General features: G+C 39.5%; 1 protein-coding gene across 3 annotated transcripts in view; it reads left to right on the top strand.

Annotated features, from left to right (window-relative positions):
* LOC124595548 (fatty-acid amide hydrolase 2) overlaps positions 1-17,917 on the top strand; it is a 90,008-nt gene that overhangs the window by 22,714 nt on the left and 49,377 nt on the right. For all 3 annotated transcript variants that reach the window (XM_047134326.1, XM_047134328.1, XM_047134327.1), the window contains exon 3: positions 3,974-4,187. In XM_047134326.1, the coding sequence (XP_046990282.1) occupies positions 3,974-4,187 (214 nt within the window). The remainder of the gene's footprint in view (positions 1-3,973; positions 4,188-17,917) is intronic.

Genomic DNA, 17,917 nt, shown 5'->3' with positions numbered 1-17,917 from the left:
TTATTTATTGAGGAGTTTGATAAGGCTGAAGTGCGGTCACCTCTGCAGCGGGATATGCCCCAGCCTCTAACCGTAGGTGAGGGTGTAGGTGGGTATCATGGTAGGATCCTTCCACAGGTGATGGTGAAGATGTCATCTGTTGAAAGGCGGGATGATGTGGGAGTGTAGTCAGTGTTGCCGGGTAGGCTGTATGTATGGTTCAGGAATCAGATGTCTGCAGCATCACCTGTCAGAGTGTCTTCATTGCAAGGTGAGAGACACAGTACATTATTGACCAATTTTATGGTGATGTCATCAAGGTCGAAGTCACTGAGATCATGTCTAATACTGACAGGGAAGTCTGTGTTGGGGTTTGCTGTCCATTCACTGGGTAGTGAGCAGATGTTGTGATCTTTGCTGTCCATGGTGTTGAGGTCAATGTTGTCCTGGGGGACCCATGTTGGTTTAGGCGCTTAATTAAAATGGTCATTGGTTTGTCAGTAATCAGAATGTCAAATGCATGTGTGCCTCTCAGAAGCACTTTCAAGGATCCTGTGTACGATGGTATTAGTGCCATTTGGACTGTGTCGTTCTGTAGCATAACATGTTCACAGTTGGAGAGTACTTTATAAAGAAAGACCTCGGACACCGAATGTGGAGCGGGAGGTGGCATGTGAATATATGTAATGTGGTCTAGCTCTTGTTGAACTAGTGCCGGGAGGTCCGTATGCTTCGGGGTACAATGAAGTCGGCGGAAGCACCAGTGATTCCCTGTATAGTATTTCAGTGTGGGATGCTTGTAGGTCCTCCTTGAAGGCAGTTCAGACACTGAAAGTACCTATGGCAAAGCTTTGGTCCACAATCTACTGTGGCACATAAGGATGGCTTTGAGAGTCCTGTGCCACTGTTCAACTAACTCATTATGTTGGGTGTGATAGGCTGTAGTGTGGTTACATTTGATTCTGCAGAGGTTACACAGGGCTCTGAAGAGCACCAACATGAATCAGTGGCCTTGATTGGTAGATATCATGTCTGACAACATGATGGAAAGCTCTATCCATGGTTCTATGAAGGGGCAGATAGGGGACTCGACTGTGATTTCCTTGAGAAGGGCTGTTTCCACCCATTGGAAAACTCTGTCAATCATTAACAGTAAACACTTGAATTCCTCTGATTTCAGAAGTAGGCTGATGGAATAAGTGAGTACAGGGCAGAAATGGGCTTTTGAAATTTCAAACAGATCTAATTGTTGCTGTGCGGGTCTGCCGACTTCACTGCGTTGCCATGGTACACATACCTGTGCCTAGGGATGTGGGCCAGGCAAATGCTCAGTGGGCAGGACATTTGTAAATGGGCATTTGCCCAGGAATTTCCACAAAGCAGTTTTAAATGCCCAAAATATGAGCATTTATAAGAATGGTACTTTTTAGTTTATACTGCTAGAATGTGTAATTTACTGATTAAATCAAGGGATGGGACGATACTCCTGATATTAGAAGTTAGTAAAAGTTTACATTTAAACATACATATGTCATTCATTGCCTTTATTGCTAGGAAAGAAGAGAGAATCTTTTTTATTTTTTACTAGCATTCCAACTTGCTGTAACTCTTGTGTGTGTTACTGACAGCGGCTTGTCATTTACAAATTCCTTCTTACTTTTACCAGTTAGTATCCTCTCTCCCTCCCTCAACTGCTTAGCACAATAATACAGTGCTGCAACTTAAATAAAACACACCCATACAACTGTGTAAGCTAGGACTGAAAGTTTTACACTGTATAGAGGAACCAGAGCAAGAAAAATGTGAAGTGTTTCTACTGGCAGGTAAATTGATTGTTGGGAGGATGTGTGATAGACTGTAATTGGCAATACTATAATTTTACTAGAAGAAATAGTCGTTCTATAAAGTGTGAAACTGATTAACAAGATAAATAAAACTTCACAGATTGTGGAAGAATCCTACACAGAGAGTAGCCAAACAACAAAAATTGGTTATTAACAGGGAAGCATTATCATCAGACAAAGATAAATGTCTTGCAAAGGAAGAAGATCGTAAGACAAAGAAATTAGATTGCCAAACAAGGTAAAATAGGTTATTAAACAAAGCCACGGGCCCTTAAACAGAGGAACACAACCATTGATTGTTCAAACTGTGAGGAAAAAATCACTTGGACTGATGAGTTACAGTAGATGGTGATACACTTTGATGGCATGAGTGAATGATATGTTGAAAACAAGATAAGGTGATACACTATGTGATCAAAAGTATCCAGACACGTGGCTGAAAGTGACTTACAAGTTCGTGGTGCCCTCTATCGGTAATGATAGAATTCAGTATAGTGTTAGCCTACCCTTAGCCTTGATGGCAGCTTCCATTCTCACAGGTATATCTTCAATCAGATGCTGGAAGGTTTCGTGGGAAAATTGCAGCCCATTCTTCATGGAGTGCTGCACTGAGGAGAGGTATCGATATCAGTCAGTGAGGCCTGGCATTAAGTCGGCATTCCAAAACATCCCAAAGGTGTTCCATAGGAGATCAGGACTGTGCAGGCCAGTCCATTACAGGGATTTTATTATCTTGTAACCCCTGCACCACAGGCCGTGCATTATGAATAGGTGTTCGATTGTGTTGAAAGGTGCAATCGCTGTTGCCAAATTGCTCTTCAATGTGGGAAGCAAGAAGGTGCTTAAAACATCAATGTAGGCCTGTGCTGTGCCATGCAAAATAACAAGGGGTGCAAGCCCCCTCCATGAAAAACACGGCCACACGATAACACCACTGCCTCTGAATTTTACTGTTGGCACTACACACACTGGCAGATGACATTCACCGGGTATTCGCCATACCCTCACTCTGCCATCGGATCGCCACATTGTGTACTGTGATTCATTACTCCACACAAAATTTTTCCTCTGTTCAATTGTCCAAAGTTTACGCTCCTTGCACCAAGCAAGGCGTTGTTTTGCATTTACCGGTGTGATGTGTGGCTTTTGAGCAGCCGCTCAACTATGAAATCCAAGTTTTCTCACCTCCCGCCTAACTGTGATAGTCCTTGCAGTGGATCCTGTTGCAGTTTGGAATTGCTATGTGATGGTCTGGATAGATGTCTGCCTATAACACATTACGACCCTCTTCAGCTGTCGGCGGTCTATCGGTCAACGGATGAGGTCAGCCTGTATGCTTTTATGCTGTATGTGTTCCTTCATATTTCTACTTCACTATCACATTGGAAACAGTGGACCTAGGGATGTTTAGGAGTGTGGAAATCTCACGTACAAATGTATGACACAAGTGACTCCTGACCGTGTTCGAAGTCAGTGAGTTCTGCAGAGCACCGCATTTTGTTCTCTCATGATGTCTAATGGCTACTGAGGTCGCTGATATGGAGTACTTAGCAGTAGGTGGCAACACAATGCACCTAATGTGACAAACATATGTTTTTGGGGATGTCTCGATACTTTTGATCATATATTGTTATCAGGACACTATTCATATAAGTGGTGGAGATACACTTAGGTAGTAGACGTTGGAAATGTGTCAGTCATAGTGACACACAGTCCAATCATGTGCTGCAGTTTGTTTGCATAAAGTGCTCTGCATGTTACGAGGACCTTCAGCAAGACTGCACCCTGACATGTCTCATGCACAATTGTGTCATAACAAAGAACTATTGGTGTCACAGTGGCTGAGGAACACTCCATTTACATGAGGGAGCTTGTGCAGTAGGGTCAGAAAAGCCACTCTGGTATTTGCAAAGTAAGAAAGTGCTTCAGCCAGACTGAAGTTTGGAATTGGGTCATGAGGTGTGCCTGGATTGATCAGTTGGCTAGAGCATTTCCATGAAATGCGAGTGCCTGGATTCAAGCCACCAGCATGTACACTGTAGTAATTTTTCAAGTTGTGTCCATACAGTGTTCACTCTACTGTAAAGTTAAAAATTTATTCTGGTGTGTTACTTAGCCCTTAATAATCATTTCATCCCATATTGTTTCAGATAACATCTGAGGAAGTGGTTCGGTGTTTTGTGGAACGCATACAGGAAGTGAATCCAATATTAAATGCTGTTGTGGATACACGTTTTGAAGAAGCTCTCACTGAAGCTAAAGAAGTGGATAAAATTTTGTGTTCTGAGACTGCAAGTGATGTTGAACAGAATAAACCTTTTCTCGGTGTTCCTTTTACAACCAAAGACAGTACAGCATGCAAAGGTAAGTTATAGAACTAGAGATATGTCAGTTGATATAATGCCTTTTGAATTGGGAGTTCCAGTATGAGGAGGACAATGGTGCCCCTCAGGGAAATAGCATTAGGGTGGAAAAGAAGTCCAGTGTAGACTTACTATGTTTGCTGGAAGCAATGGGAGGTGGTCTCATCTGAGGCATAGAGGGGACTCTAGTGGTGGCTTCAGAATGCGCTGGGTGCTAGTGACTGTAAATCGTGGCTGACACCCACAACCATCCCCGGGCGTTTGAAGCTCATTTGTCAGCACATGTATAGTGTGTGCAGGGCCCTGAGTTGCAGCATTTCTTCTTAACTCATCCAGCCAACCACTTCCCTGTTTTCCTCTTCCCAGTTACTGTCCTTCCTATATAACCAACCCCTTCCCCCACTGTATGTTATCTTATTCTTCTTTTATAGCTGATTTCACACTTCTCTTGCCGAAAGACTCCGATTTTAATTATTCTTTGATTCTGTTTGTCTGTTCTTATTGTCATCTTTGGACTAATCAAGTGCAGTCCCCATTAATGGGTTTGACTCTCCACTGTCCAGAATAGTTTTTCAGTAGTGCACACTGTGTGGGAAAGGTTGCCCACCCCATATGAAATTCCACGTTATCCACCGAGCGCTTTTGATATGTCAAGGCCCTCAAAACCCAACACAGTAGTTGTACCTTTTGCGGGGGAGGGATCATCAAATACTTGTGCAGTTGTAGCCTCCTGGCAGTGTGGGGATTGCACTCTTCGTGGCTGAGCTGTCAACTCCATAGGAATTTATCCAACAGTGAAACTTGTATAATCTTTATCTGATGGTCAGACAGGACTGCCTTGCTGGCCTCCAGGCTGGGATGGTTGATCACCTATTGCCACAGTCTCAGCCCCAGAGGGCATCTGCCTAGGGCTTGATGGAGTGTTAGTCAGACATCATAAACTTTCAGTTCGTGTATGCCTTTTCATTCCTCATCACTTTAATCCTCCAATTTCATTGGCATAACTGTTGTACTGTTTTTTTAAAATGGAGGGGGGAGAGGCTTCCAATTGGGCTTAGGAGTGTGTCCTACTATTCCCCCACCCCCACTATAAGTTATTTTATTCTTCTTTTATAGTTGATTTCACACTTCCCTTCTTTTACTTGCCTGTTTTCCTCCTTCCACCTTGGATGAAAATACTAAGGGGCAGTTAGGTTGCCCATCTCATTGCTTTTAGGATGGAGAGATCTTTTATTCAGAAATTTGATCAATCTGTCCTACCCAATCCAAATTCTTGCTCATGTCAGCTCCAGTGATGCCTCTTGTATGGATTCAGTGAATGTCATTTTATCGTTTTGGAAGTTGGCTGAAGTAATGGTGAAGGCTACCAGCGTGACAGTTCTTCCACCTCATGATTTTCAACTTCATCCCCTGAAACACTGTGACACTCTGATTTGCAGCCAGAAGGAGGGCTTTAATTAGAGGCTCCTATGATTTTGCAGTAATCTCATTGCTTATTTTATGACCTGCACAATTAAGTGGAGAGTTGTAGGGTCCATTTACTAAGCTGGGCATGCACTATACCTTGAAATCATTTACTCAAGTTGTGAAGTATTTGTGGCCTAGGTTTTTTAGATTAGTGAAATAACTCTGTAGATTGCACGGGAAATTTTGTGTAATACAACAGAGAATCTTTACCAGGTCACTTCAGTTATTATAAAGGGAAATGAACATCATTATAAGTCAGAAAGAGATAATTTAATCCTAATTTTTGTTAACTGGTGAAATGTTCAGGGTAAACTACCAGAATTAGTCTCACTCATTAATGCAAGCAGTTGGTTGAAATTAGATGTAAGTAATAGTGAAACAATCAACATTGAATATTTATCAAAAGGATGGGATGAGCTGTGGTGGTGTAGGTGTATTTATTGCCATAAAGAACTCCTTAGTGCCTAATGACATAAACACAGTATTAAATGCAACATAATGTTGGTGAAGATAAGCACTACAGATTTCTTTTGTCCCTCCTCATCAAGTGTCAAAGTGTTGCAATACTTTAGATAAAGCTTGGAAAATATCACACACAAATTCCCCAACCATATTGAAATAATAGGGTGATATATTTCAATCTCCCATGTGTAGACTGGGAAATGCAAACCTTTAACACTGGATGCCAGGACAAAGAATTTCACAACCACGTACTAACTACATTTTCCATAAAACTATTTAGATTGACTCAACCAGAATGGAATTTTTTAATTCTGAACAAAGAGATAAAAATAAGCAACCAAAAACTTATTACGGCATTGATTGATCACTGCCGTAAAAATTAAGAAATGTCAAAAGATATTTCTGCTTGACAGGTGCAGTAAGAAATGGTTAGAAACTATCTGAGTGTTCATCAGCAAACATTCAGTTCATAGGAACAGAATGTAGATTATCTCTGGCAAAAGTTCACACATACTTTAGGTCATGGGCTTCATAAATTGGTGCCATGGGAGATGGCAAGGTATGGGAAGGGCCGACTATGGTTCAATGATTGTATAGAAAGGGACTGCGTAAGTAAAGAGAGCTGCGTAAGTAAAGAGAGCATAGAAGATGGAGATAAGACTGAGTACCTGCTGACAAATGAAACCCGAACCAACTCAAAACAAACATAAGAACACCTATGCAAGAAGTACTTGTTGGATTGGAAAAAATATCTTATTTGCTGAGTTGTCAGAAAACTCGAAAACCATTTGGACTTTTTGAAAATCAATAAATGGAACCAATTTGAACTGTCCAAATGCTCATTGACCATGATGACAATTAAGTGGAAGAAGATAAAACAAAGCACAAAGTACTAAATTCTGTTTTACAAAAATGCTCCACTAAAGAAAATTGCAGCACATTTCTTATGTCCAACTACCATGTGGATATGAAAGATGTAAATAGTAAATACAGGGTTATTACAAATGATTGAAGCGATTTTACAGCTCTACAATAACTTTATTATTTGAGATATTTTCACAATGCTTTGCACACACATACAAAAACTCAAAAAGTTTTTTTAGGCATTCACAAATGTTCGATATGTGCCCCTTTAGTGATTCGGCAGACATCAAGCCGATAATCAAGTTCCTCCCACACTCGGCGCAGCATGTCCCCATCGATGAGTTCGAAAGCATCGTTGATGCGAGCTCGCAGTTCTGGCACGTTTCTTGGTAGAGGAGGTGTAAACACTGAATCTTTCACATAACCCCACAGAAAGAAATCGCATGGGGTTAAGTCGGGAGAGCGTGGAGGCCATGACATGAATTGCTGATCATGATCTCCACCATGACCGATCCATCGGTTTTCCAATCTCCTGTTTAAGAAATGCCGAACATCATGGTGGAAGTGCGGTGGAGCACCATCCTGTTGAAAGATGAAGTCGGCGCTGTCGGCCTCCAGTTGTGGCATGAGTCAATTTTCCAGCATGTCCAGATACACGTGTCCTGTAACGTTTTTTTCGGAGAAGTAAAAGGGGCCGTAAACTTTAAACCGTGAGATTGCACAAAACACGTTAACTTTTGGTGAATAGCGAATTTGCTGCACGAATGCGTGAGGATTCTCTACCGCCCAGATTCGCACATTGTGTCTGTTCACTTCACTATTAAGAAAAAATGTTGCTTCATCACTGAAAACAAGTTTCGCACTGAACGCATCCTCTTCCATGAGCTGTTGCAACCGCGCCGAAAATTCAAAGCGTTTAACTTTGTCATCGGGTGTCAGGGCTTGTAGCAATTGTAATCGGTAAGGCTTCTGCTTTAGCCTTTTCCGTAAGATTTTCCAAACCGTTGGCTGTGGTACGTTTAGCTCCCTGCTTGCTTTATTCATCGACTTCTGCGGGCTCCGCGTGAAACTTGCCCGCACGCATTCAACCGTTTCTTCGCTCACTGCAGGCCGACCCGTTGATTTCCCCTTACAGAGGCATCCAGAAGCTTTAAACTGCGCATACCATTGCCGAATGGAGTTAGCAGTTGGTGGATCTTTGTTGAACTTCGTCCTGAAGTGTCGTTGCACTGTTATGACTGACTGATGTGAGTGCATTTCAAGCACGACATACGCTTTCTCGGCTCCTGTCGCCATTTTGTCTCACTGCGCTCTCGAGCGCTCTGGCGGCAGAAACCTGAAGTGCGGCTTCAGCCGAACAAAACTTTGAGTTTTTCCACGTATCTGTAGTGTGTCGTGACCATATGTCAATGAATGGAGCTACAGTGAATTTATGAAATCGATTCAATCATTTGTAATAGCCCTGTATATAGGATAAGTGAGTGCAGAATTGCAAAATAATTAAAATTACTGTATGCAGGAAAGGCCACACGATATGATTTAGTACCAGTTAGGCTCTGTATTGAAAATGTATAGAATTCCCCCCCACCCACCCAGCCAGAATAAGCTTACAGTAGCATGCTGAAACATTGGAGCATGCCACATGACTGGAAAAGTGAAAAAGGATTTAGATTATTCCAACCTATTAAAAAGTTTGTAAGATCAACATTCAGAACTATAAAGCTATATTAGGTCACTTTTTTTTACATTGTTAAGAAACATTATTGTGCTCATGCATGATGAATTTTCTGGAGACTGAACAACTCATATGTAAGAATCAATATGCTTTTTGAGAGCCTCAGTCAAGTGAAACCCTGCTTTCTCTTGTCAGTCCCGAGATCCTAAAGGCAATATATGAAGTTGGGCTGATGCAATGATTTTTGATTTCCATAAAACCTTCAGTATGCCATTGCCCAATAAATGAAATACATGTATGTGTAATATCCTGATTGGTATGCAATTTGATTGAAGGTTACCTGGTAAACAGAAATGAGCATGTTGCCGTAAGTGGAGAGACATCATCAGAAGCAAAGTTGGTGTTTTGACATAACTCAGTGTAGTGTGATAGGGCCACTGATGTTCGTCATATATGCGAGGTGTGATAAAAAAATGATGAGAATTTTTGTTTTCTTAAAGAATCTTTGTTTACTCATCATCAACATCAACTTTGTGCCCTTCAAATTAACCCCCTCAGATAAAACACACTTGTGCCAGCAATTTTTCCAATCTTGGAAGCACTTCTGGAACTCGCTATTCAATAGATTGTTCAGCTCCTTCAGCAGTTTTGTTTTATTTCCTGAGTGGTGGCCAAGTGAAGTCTTCTCATTGCTCTCTTCAGCCTTGGAAATAGGAATAAGTTGCAGGGCCCCATGTCTGGTGAATACAGTGGCTGAGGCAACATAATGGTTTTGTTTCTCTCCATAAAATCACAAACAAGCATTGAGCAATGAGTGGCAACATTATCCTGATGCAGTTTACATGAGTGGTTTTTCCATAATTCTATGAAAAGGGAAGTTACTACTCACCATTTAGCGGAGATGGTGAGGGGCTCTTCAGTTAGTTTCAATTGGGAGGATAGGGCCTTGGTTTCGATGTTGTACCAGTATACCCATGTTTCATCAGCTGTTATAACCTTCTTAGTTCTGTGTCATTGTCAGCTTCATTCAGCAATCCCCGAGTGATGTCTATGTTATGTTGTTTTTGGATGAAATTCAACAGATTGGGAACATACTTTGCTGCTGCAAATTTCATGCCCAAAACATCTGAAACAATTGCTTTGCATGAGCCAGAGGATATGCCGGCATCATCAGCCACCTCTCTGATGGTGATTCTGCAATTTTCCTGAACCATTTTCTTTACTCTTTCCACATTGTTGACTGTAATTAATGTGCTACGGTGTCCAGAGTGGACATCACCTTCAGTATCTTCGACCATCTTTGGAGCATTTATACCACTCGTAAACTCTTTTCTTCCTCATAGTAGGTTTGCCAAATCCCACAGTCAACATTTCAAATGTGGTGCTGCACTTTAGTTCATTTTTTAAGCAAATTTTAATGCAAATTCTTTGATCCATCTTTTTCAAAAGTAAACATTCGCCGAGCACTAGAAAACGCTTATAATCTTTTCGACTGTATACAATAAACTATTTATTCAAAACAGCTTAAAATGCAAACATACATCAAGAACATGGGCGCCAGCGAGATAAAAAAAATTGAAAATCAGACGTATAAAGCCCGCGAAATTAAAAAATTCCCATTACTTTTTCTTCACACCTCATACATTGTATAAGTGATCTGGCTGTTCACAGATCACACAGTTGTGTATAGGGTGATGACATGCAGAAGGACTTGCAGATGGTACTTTCCTTGTGTAAGGATTGGCAGCTGGTCTTGAATGTACAGTAATTTATAATGCATATAAATAACTGACAAGATTTGGTATCATTTGATCACTGATTGCATAGCCAGTGACTGGAGTGAGTCTCAATCTTAAAGTATCTAAGAGTTACAGTGTGAAAACCAGAAGAAAACAAAGTGGATATGTATCTCGGTATTCTGTGGTGCTGAATATTGGAAAACAGATAATGTTAATAAGGAGTGTTACATAACTTCCTAAAGACTTTACTGTGTAACTAAAAAGAACACTCTTATTTTTACATGTTCTTATGGAAGAACACTCATGAATTTAAAGTATCTTAGGTGTACATGTTGTAGAAGAAATTACTAATGGTGAAAGTTCAAGATATGGTACTGAGAGGGAAACATACATATGGTCTCTGTGACAAAGCAGAGACCAAGGTCTGTGACAAGACATTATGTCGTGCAGTGTAGTGACTGTGTCATCTGCCCAGATAGCTGGACACATTAGTATGCCATTTCTGGGATTGACAGAGATGCACTGGCTCCAGATTGAATCTGCCTGGTGGATTTATGATGAGGGCTGACGTGCTGGCCAGCCTGGATGTGGATTTTAGGCAGTTTCCCACATCCGACTAGGTGATTATGAGGCTGGTATCCATGTCCCCCCTCAGTTATATGATCCGCAAACATTCTCACACTTTCATATGGGATTACACTAGATGAAAGGTGATGGGGTAAACATATTCCATGCTGGGGGGAGGGGATGACAGGGAGGCCATCTGGGCACCATCTACTATTAACATTGCCAAATTCAAATTAACTTTGCGACCTCATACAGGTACTGACTAAGGCCAGGAAAAAGGAGTAGTATAGTATCTTTGTGTCATTTCAATTTCACCCACAACTTCACACTTGTTATGTCAAAAAGGAAAAGTTAAAATGCACCATGAGTTGCCTTGTGGTTTCTCCATTTAATGAATTTTGTATAAAGAACAGTAAGTGTGTGTGAGAAGTTTTGCATTTATGATGGTCACAGTATGCAATAATGTCTTGTCACAGACTTTGGTTTCTTCTATTCATAATTATTCCTTTTCTTGTCTGTGGACTGGCAGTTACTGTCTCCATCACTTATCCATTGCTGAAATTTTATTGTTGATTTCTTGGCCATGTTTTTCTTGTGGATGTGACTCATAGGTGATGTTCATATATAATCCTTGCAATTCTATTTCTTCAACCTGTAGTGGTTCTGCCTGCTTTATTTTTCTTCGTTTGTTGATCCTTGGTGTCGACGTACTTGCTGAAATATGGGGTTTGTAGTTTGGACACTGTCTATGGTAAATAATGTAGCTGACAGATGCTCAGTTGCATTTCACTGTCTTTTACTTTCACTTTGCACAACCCCTCATTAATACACAGTTATGTATGTATGTCCAGTGCACTATTGTTTAAATTTTCCATAAGCCTCATTAATAGTTCGCAGGCGAACCTCCACATACTGCTACAATAGTTTTGTGTTGAACATCTACGAGCAGTAAAAACATAACCACATAGTTCACAGTCCTGCAATTAAATTGAACAGTCACTGTCATTGCTTTAACACATGTCCTATTGGTGTAGGACTTATTTCACTGTTGAGTTGATACTTCTTGTCGTTCTAAGCAACACAGGTTCCTTGTCTGAAACTTGGCCATGGACTGACTGTCGTGTGACCAAAACCCTGGCCCTTATTTATCATCACAATAGTAGGTGCTGAAACTACACATTACAATTAAAATAACTGAATACATCGAAAGATTCTGTCTTTTAACAGTTTCTTCTACTACAAGGCTTTGGCTGAATTATTTGTTTAAATCATGAAATTAACGTATATAGTTATGTAAACAATACTTTTGACAAAACTGTTAATGACTTTGGAATTAATGAGGGGCTGGTTTTGCTAACATGTTTTTGAAGAGAGCCAAATAAATACTTAAATAATACTAGCATTTCGTCTTCCAAATGTTTATAATTAATACAGAATTTATATTTGTTTATACATCAACAATAGAATTTAAGTTACGAAATAATTACTGATTTCATCCTATAATGAAAGATACTAACTAGAAATAGTTGAAATAAATTAGAAAGTCAATTACATACCTGAAACTAAGCACAAAATTAGATCTGGTGTTATATTCTTTAAAACTGAGGGCCAGTCTTTCTCTTTTATGGAAGTACAGATAATATTCACATATGTTAATGGTAAAGTGTTAAAAGTAAAAAAAAAATTAAGGAGGAAGATGGCAAAACAAGAAGGGAATTAAAAAATTAAAATTATCCCAGCTTGCTTCATCACACATCCTTTTTTCTCTCCTTTTACCAAATGAGGAAACCTCTTGTTACAAAAGTTAGAGTACAACAGATTTCATTCATGTCTCTGACCACCTTGTAAAAGGAAATACAGAATGACGGGATCATCCAATACAACTCAGCGAGCAGCCAACAGATTTAAATATGAAACAATTTTACCTGTGTGCTAAGTAAATTACAGTTTCAAATCATTGCGTGTAAGAAGTAAGATTTTCATCTTTTGTGTAATGTTGATTCACAAACTAACTTCATTCTACCTTCAATCTCATTGTCTCTCCCTGTAAATGCAGTGTGTAGTTGGCTATAATTGAATATATCTTATATCATTTCAAGCTATTTTCTGTATAATGGTTATATGGTAGTACCAAAGTGGCTCAGAGTAAATCTCGATTCTACTGTGAATTCAACATGTACGTAATACTACTACAACCGTATTATGAAAAGGATAGGTTGCTACTCACCCTAAAGGCAACATGTCGAGTTGCAGACAGACATGACAAAAAGGCAGTATGCAGAGCTTTCACCCAAGTCCTTCTTCAGAATAGGAAAACACTTGCAAATTCACACAACTGAGCACACCTGACACACATATGACAGCTATATCCAGCTGGAGATAGCAGTCTTGTGTGTGTGCTTGCTTCTGTAAATGAGTGAATGTTTTTCTGTCATTTTGCTGGAAACGTTGTGTACAGTCTTTTCCTCATGCCTGTCTGCAGCTCAACGTGTCGTCTTTATGGCGAGTAACAATCTGTCCTTTACATAATATTACTCAATTCCAACCTGTATTTTCCATTGTTTAATATTACTTCAGTCAGTTTTTATCATTTTATTTTCCCTATTTATCAATTTTAGTTGTGTTGTAGAAGTAGGATGCATGTTCAAGTATCCTTTATTTCCACATTTCCACATTTGTACATTAAAGTAGTGCTGATAATTTGTCACACACTTTCTCAGTAAAGAAAATACTGAGTGCAGCATTTAAGAGCTTTCTTGTGATAGTACAGGGTGTTTATAAATGAATATCAGGGTTTTATCACTTTGTAATGTTTATTACATTAAACTTGCTGTTATAAATGATATGTCAAATGAAAGAGCAACTCAAACAGTTGTGTTTGGCACCAGTGCACATGTGCAGTGTGCAATGTTTCTGCCGCAATCCACTAGACTGGTTGAACTTCGCTATACCCAAGTGCTAAATAGGCCGCAAAGGGTCCAATGACAGGGCTTGCTTTGGATGGCATCCACATTCACCCAACCTAATGCCATGCCTCTCTGAATTAAGAAACTGGATTGAAGTAGCTGTTGCTACAATCACTGAAGACACACTTATCAACGTTTGGGAAGAACTCGGCTATAGTCTTGATGTGTGCCGTCTGACAAATGGTGCTCACATTGAACATTTATAAGGTTCTTGGTAAAACTATTTGAGTTGCTCTTTCATTTGACATATCATTTATAACTGTAAGTTTAATACAGTAAATATTATAAAGTGTTAAACCCCGATATTCATTTATAAACACCCTGTATTTTCCAGTATGATGGAACTGTTAAATAAAGAACTGAAAATATCAATTTCAGGTTATGTTTTCAGCAAAGGACTGACAGTTAAATTATGGAATGAATGTTTCAACCTACAGAATTATTTTGTGAAGAATGTGTTGCTTTGGGGCTTTCTTAAGGTAATTTTCCAAGAATGGTGATGGTACTCTCTAAACCTCTCATGCATGGAACTAATATTAAGTTATGTGTTTGATGAACTGCTAGAATGCCGGCCGGTGTGGCCGTGCGGTTCTAGGCGCTTCAGTCTGGAACCGCGTGACTGCTACGGTCGCAGGTTCGAGTCCTGCCTCGGGCATGGATGTGTGTGATGTCCTTAGGTTAGTTAGGTTTAATTAGTTCTAAGTTCTAGGCGACTGATGACCTCAGAAGTTAAGTCGCATAGTGCTCAGAGCCATTTGAACCATTTGAACTGCTAGAATGTCTACAATGGATTTTTGACAATTGTGAGTGTAACATATTATGTATTCAGTCAAGTAACATTATTGAAATATACAAACACAATCCACAAACAGTGACCAGAAACAGTCTGAATAACTTGTAAGGGTGTTGCAGGTTAGGTTGTGCTGAAAAATAATTGTTAAGAAAAAAATTTGATACATTGAACCATTTCTGAGTTAATTAGCATTAAAGTACCCAATCTGGCCTTTGTGGCGCAAATTCAAGCAGCCCTCCAGAGACAGTATCACCAAAAGAGTGATACAAAAACTGGACATGGGTCAGTTATAAGGATCAAACCCAAGCCAAAGGCTGAGTAGTCTTGTGCACTATTATGTAAGCTTTGAGAACAGCTGACACTAATTGTTTCTGGTGGACCACTTGAATTTGGACATACATTGGCCTGATTGGCTAACTTATCTTCTAATTCACTTGGAAACAGCACAGCATATAGAATTTTTTTCTTAACAATTGTTTCTCAGCACAACCTACCCTGTGGCTCCCTACAAAATTTGCAATATGTACCAGACCACCTTGTACATGTTAAACTTCCTGACAGATTAAAAACTGCATCCTTGACCAAGACTTGAACCCAGAACATTTGCCTTTTGCAGACATGTGCTCTATCAACTGAAATGCCCAAACATGGCTCACAACCCAAGCTTTACTTCTGCCAGTCCATATTCTACCTTTTAAACAAAGAACTTCTGCCAAACTTGGAGGACTAACACTCCTGGAACAAACTGTATGGTGAAGTTAACTTTTATTTAATCGTATTGAAAGTGAAGTATTTGTGTAGAGTTACTAGTTTAGGCTTTGCAATAGCCATTTTCAGAATCTGCAATGGAAGTTAAAGAGAGTGTATTACTAGTTACTACATTAAGAAATTAAGACAAATGACAAAGCTTATAACAAAAGCATGATACACCTCACATTCTCGTGTGCTGCAACGGGTCATAACATGTAAGAAGAACCCGAGTCAAAACTGTCATGCATGCGTCACCCAGTTTTATTGGATGCAAAGCTGTCCTAAAAGACACTGATGCATGTGTAATGTACAAATAATTATACAAAGTCATCAAAAGGAAGTTAATTTAAAAATACAGTTCTTTAAAATATTCTCAGTTGTATGTAAGAAAGCAAGATTTGCTAAAGAATGTTTAACCAAATGAAAAATGTATTCATCTTCAGTCAGTTTGAAGCTGGTCAGAATTTAACAAAATGTTAAAAAATAAAAATTGATTACAGATTTTTGAAAAACTGAATACGTTGCGATGGCTGTAAAATTAATCTTCTAAAGGAAGAAGAGGCAATAAACTTTGACTATATGCATATTATCCTGTTTCTAACATACCAGTTTTCATTTTGATTAGAACAGAAAGTAATAAAAATGAAACAGGAATGGATGCAAAGAAAGGAGAAGAAATAAATTATGAGAGTAGTTGAGTAATGTAACTAACAGATAGCATAATTTATCATGGAAAGGTGGTGAAGTACAGCAGTCATCAGTAAATGGCGTGGGTTATTTGTAGTTCCATGTTACTTTCTCTTGGCTACAGCTCTTGTTGTACTATTCAAGGCAGCGGATGTTCCTGCAGGGAAAGGCACACTGTCCCTTGTGCTTGGCATCTGCAAAGCTCCATAGATGATGGTGGCTCAGCATGCCTTCTACGGTGCATGAGGACACTTCTTACCTGGAACTCAAAGGTCCGGAAATAAGTTATTCAAAGGTTTTGAAATGAAAGTGTTGGTTGAAGACATTTTGCTTTTTAAGAACATGATGAGTCTGTTGTCTATTACTACCAAAAATTTCAGTTCCTCCAAAATGTTGAGGTATCTGCTTTTGGGAGTAGTTTGCAAAATCTTCAGATTTTGTGCTAAGTCCGTTATCCTGGGTTTTTTATTTTTTTAAATGATCACCCAAAACTGTTTTATGAAATACTAAATGAGTGCTTATTTGGTTTTTTGAGAAAACTCACCATCACAGACTGTACAATTCTCGTCAGATCGTGCCAGTCCCAATGATACATAGAAACCTTCCCTATTTCAGTGATCCACTACATGATGTGGCTCGCTTTGTTACAAGAAGAAATAGATAACACCATGAAACAAATAGACTGCACTAGTGGCTACAGAAATAAAGATGTAGTGACATTTTACTACAAGACCAAAAAGCGAATGATGGCACATGGAAACAAATGTCAGAACAACAACAACAAGAACAAGAAAACAAAATATGTCATGATTGAATATCAGGGCAAGGTGTCTAAAAAAATTGACAGTTGCATCTCACATTAGGCTTCCAAACTAATAATTGTCTGCAAATGTGTTTTCACCAAATTGAGAGAGACTGAGGACTGTGTATGGGATAGCATCTGTATGGAAAGCCACTGTTGTGAGATAGTGTGCCAAGTGCCACTCTGATCCAATTCAGCACAAGACCCACATCCTCATATTGCAAATTTCATAACACAGAAGTTATGCCAACTCAAGTGGTAGACACTTGAGCACTTGCCATATAGTCCTGACCTATCCCCAAGTGGTTATCATGCTTTCAGTCCCTTAAAAAAGGCCTTGAAGAGTCAACAAATCGGGTTGGAAGGGGATGTGCAGCAGGCAATTATGGGTTTCTTCACATATCAGGACATGGCATTTTACCAAACAGATATCCTCAACCTGATATGTCAGTGGTATGAATGCCTCAGTGTGCACGCAGATTTTGCCTGATTGGCATACTGATTCTGAACTGTACGGTCTTCAAAAGAAAGTTTTTTGATCACCCCGTATACTACTTTTACTTCCATTGCAGATTCTGAAGATAGCTACTGCATGGCTGAAACAGGTCGTTCTATTAAAAAAACTTTGTGATGAAGGCAAATAATAAATAAATAAATAAAAATTATGTATGTCATGATCACTCCACAGATGGTCATTTTATGCCAAATTCTGTTCAGTATGGGCGAGACACAGCTTAGCCACAGACCAGGGGATGTTGCCAATTTCTGCCCAGGTGTTCTGCTCATATGCAAGTTTGTGTCACAATCTAGCATTGCTAAACTATTTCACTAATACTGTACACTAAGACCCCTCCACTTTTGCATGGTTATTTTGACCTCTAATCTTAAGTCACTTGTAGTTGTTGTTGTGGTCTTCAGTTCAGAGACTGGTTTGATGCAGCTCTCCATGCTACTCTATT

The sequence above is a fragment of the Schistocerca americana genome, chromosome 2, assembly GCF_021461395.2.
Source record: "Schistocerca americana isolate TAMUIC-IGC-003095 chromosome 2, iqSchAmer2.1, whole genome shotgun sequence".
NCBI classification, from domain to species: domain Eukaryota; kingdom Metazoa; phylum Arthropoda; class Insecta; order Orthoptera; family Acrididae; genus Schistocerca; species Schistocerca americana.
This window is presented reverse-complemented; position numbering and strand designations above follow the sequence as displayed.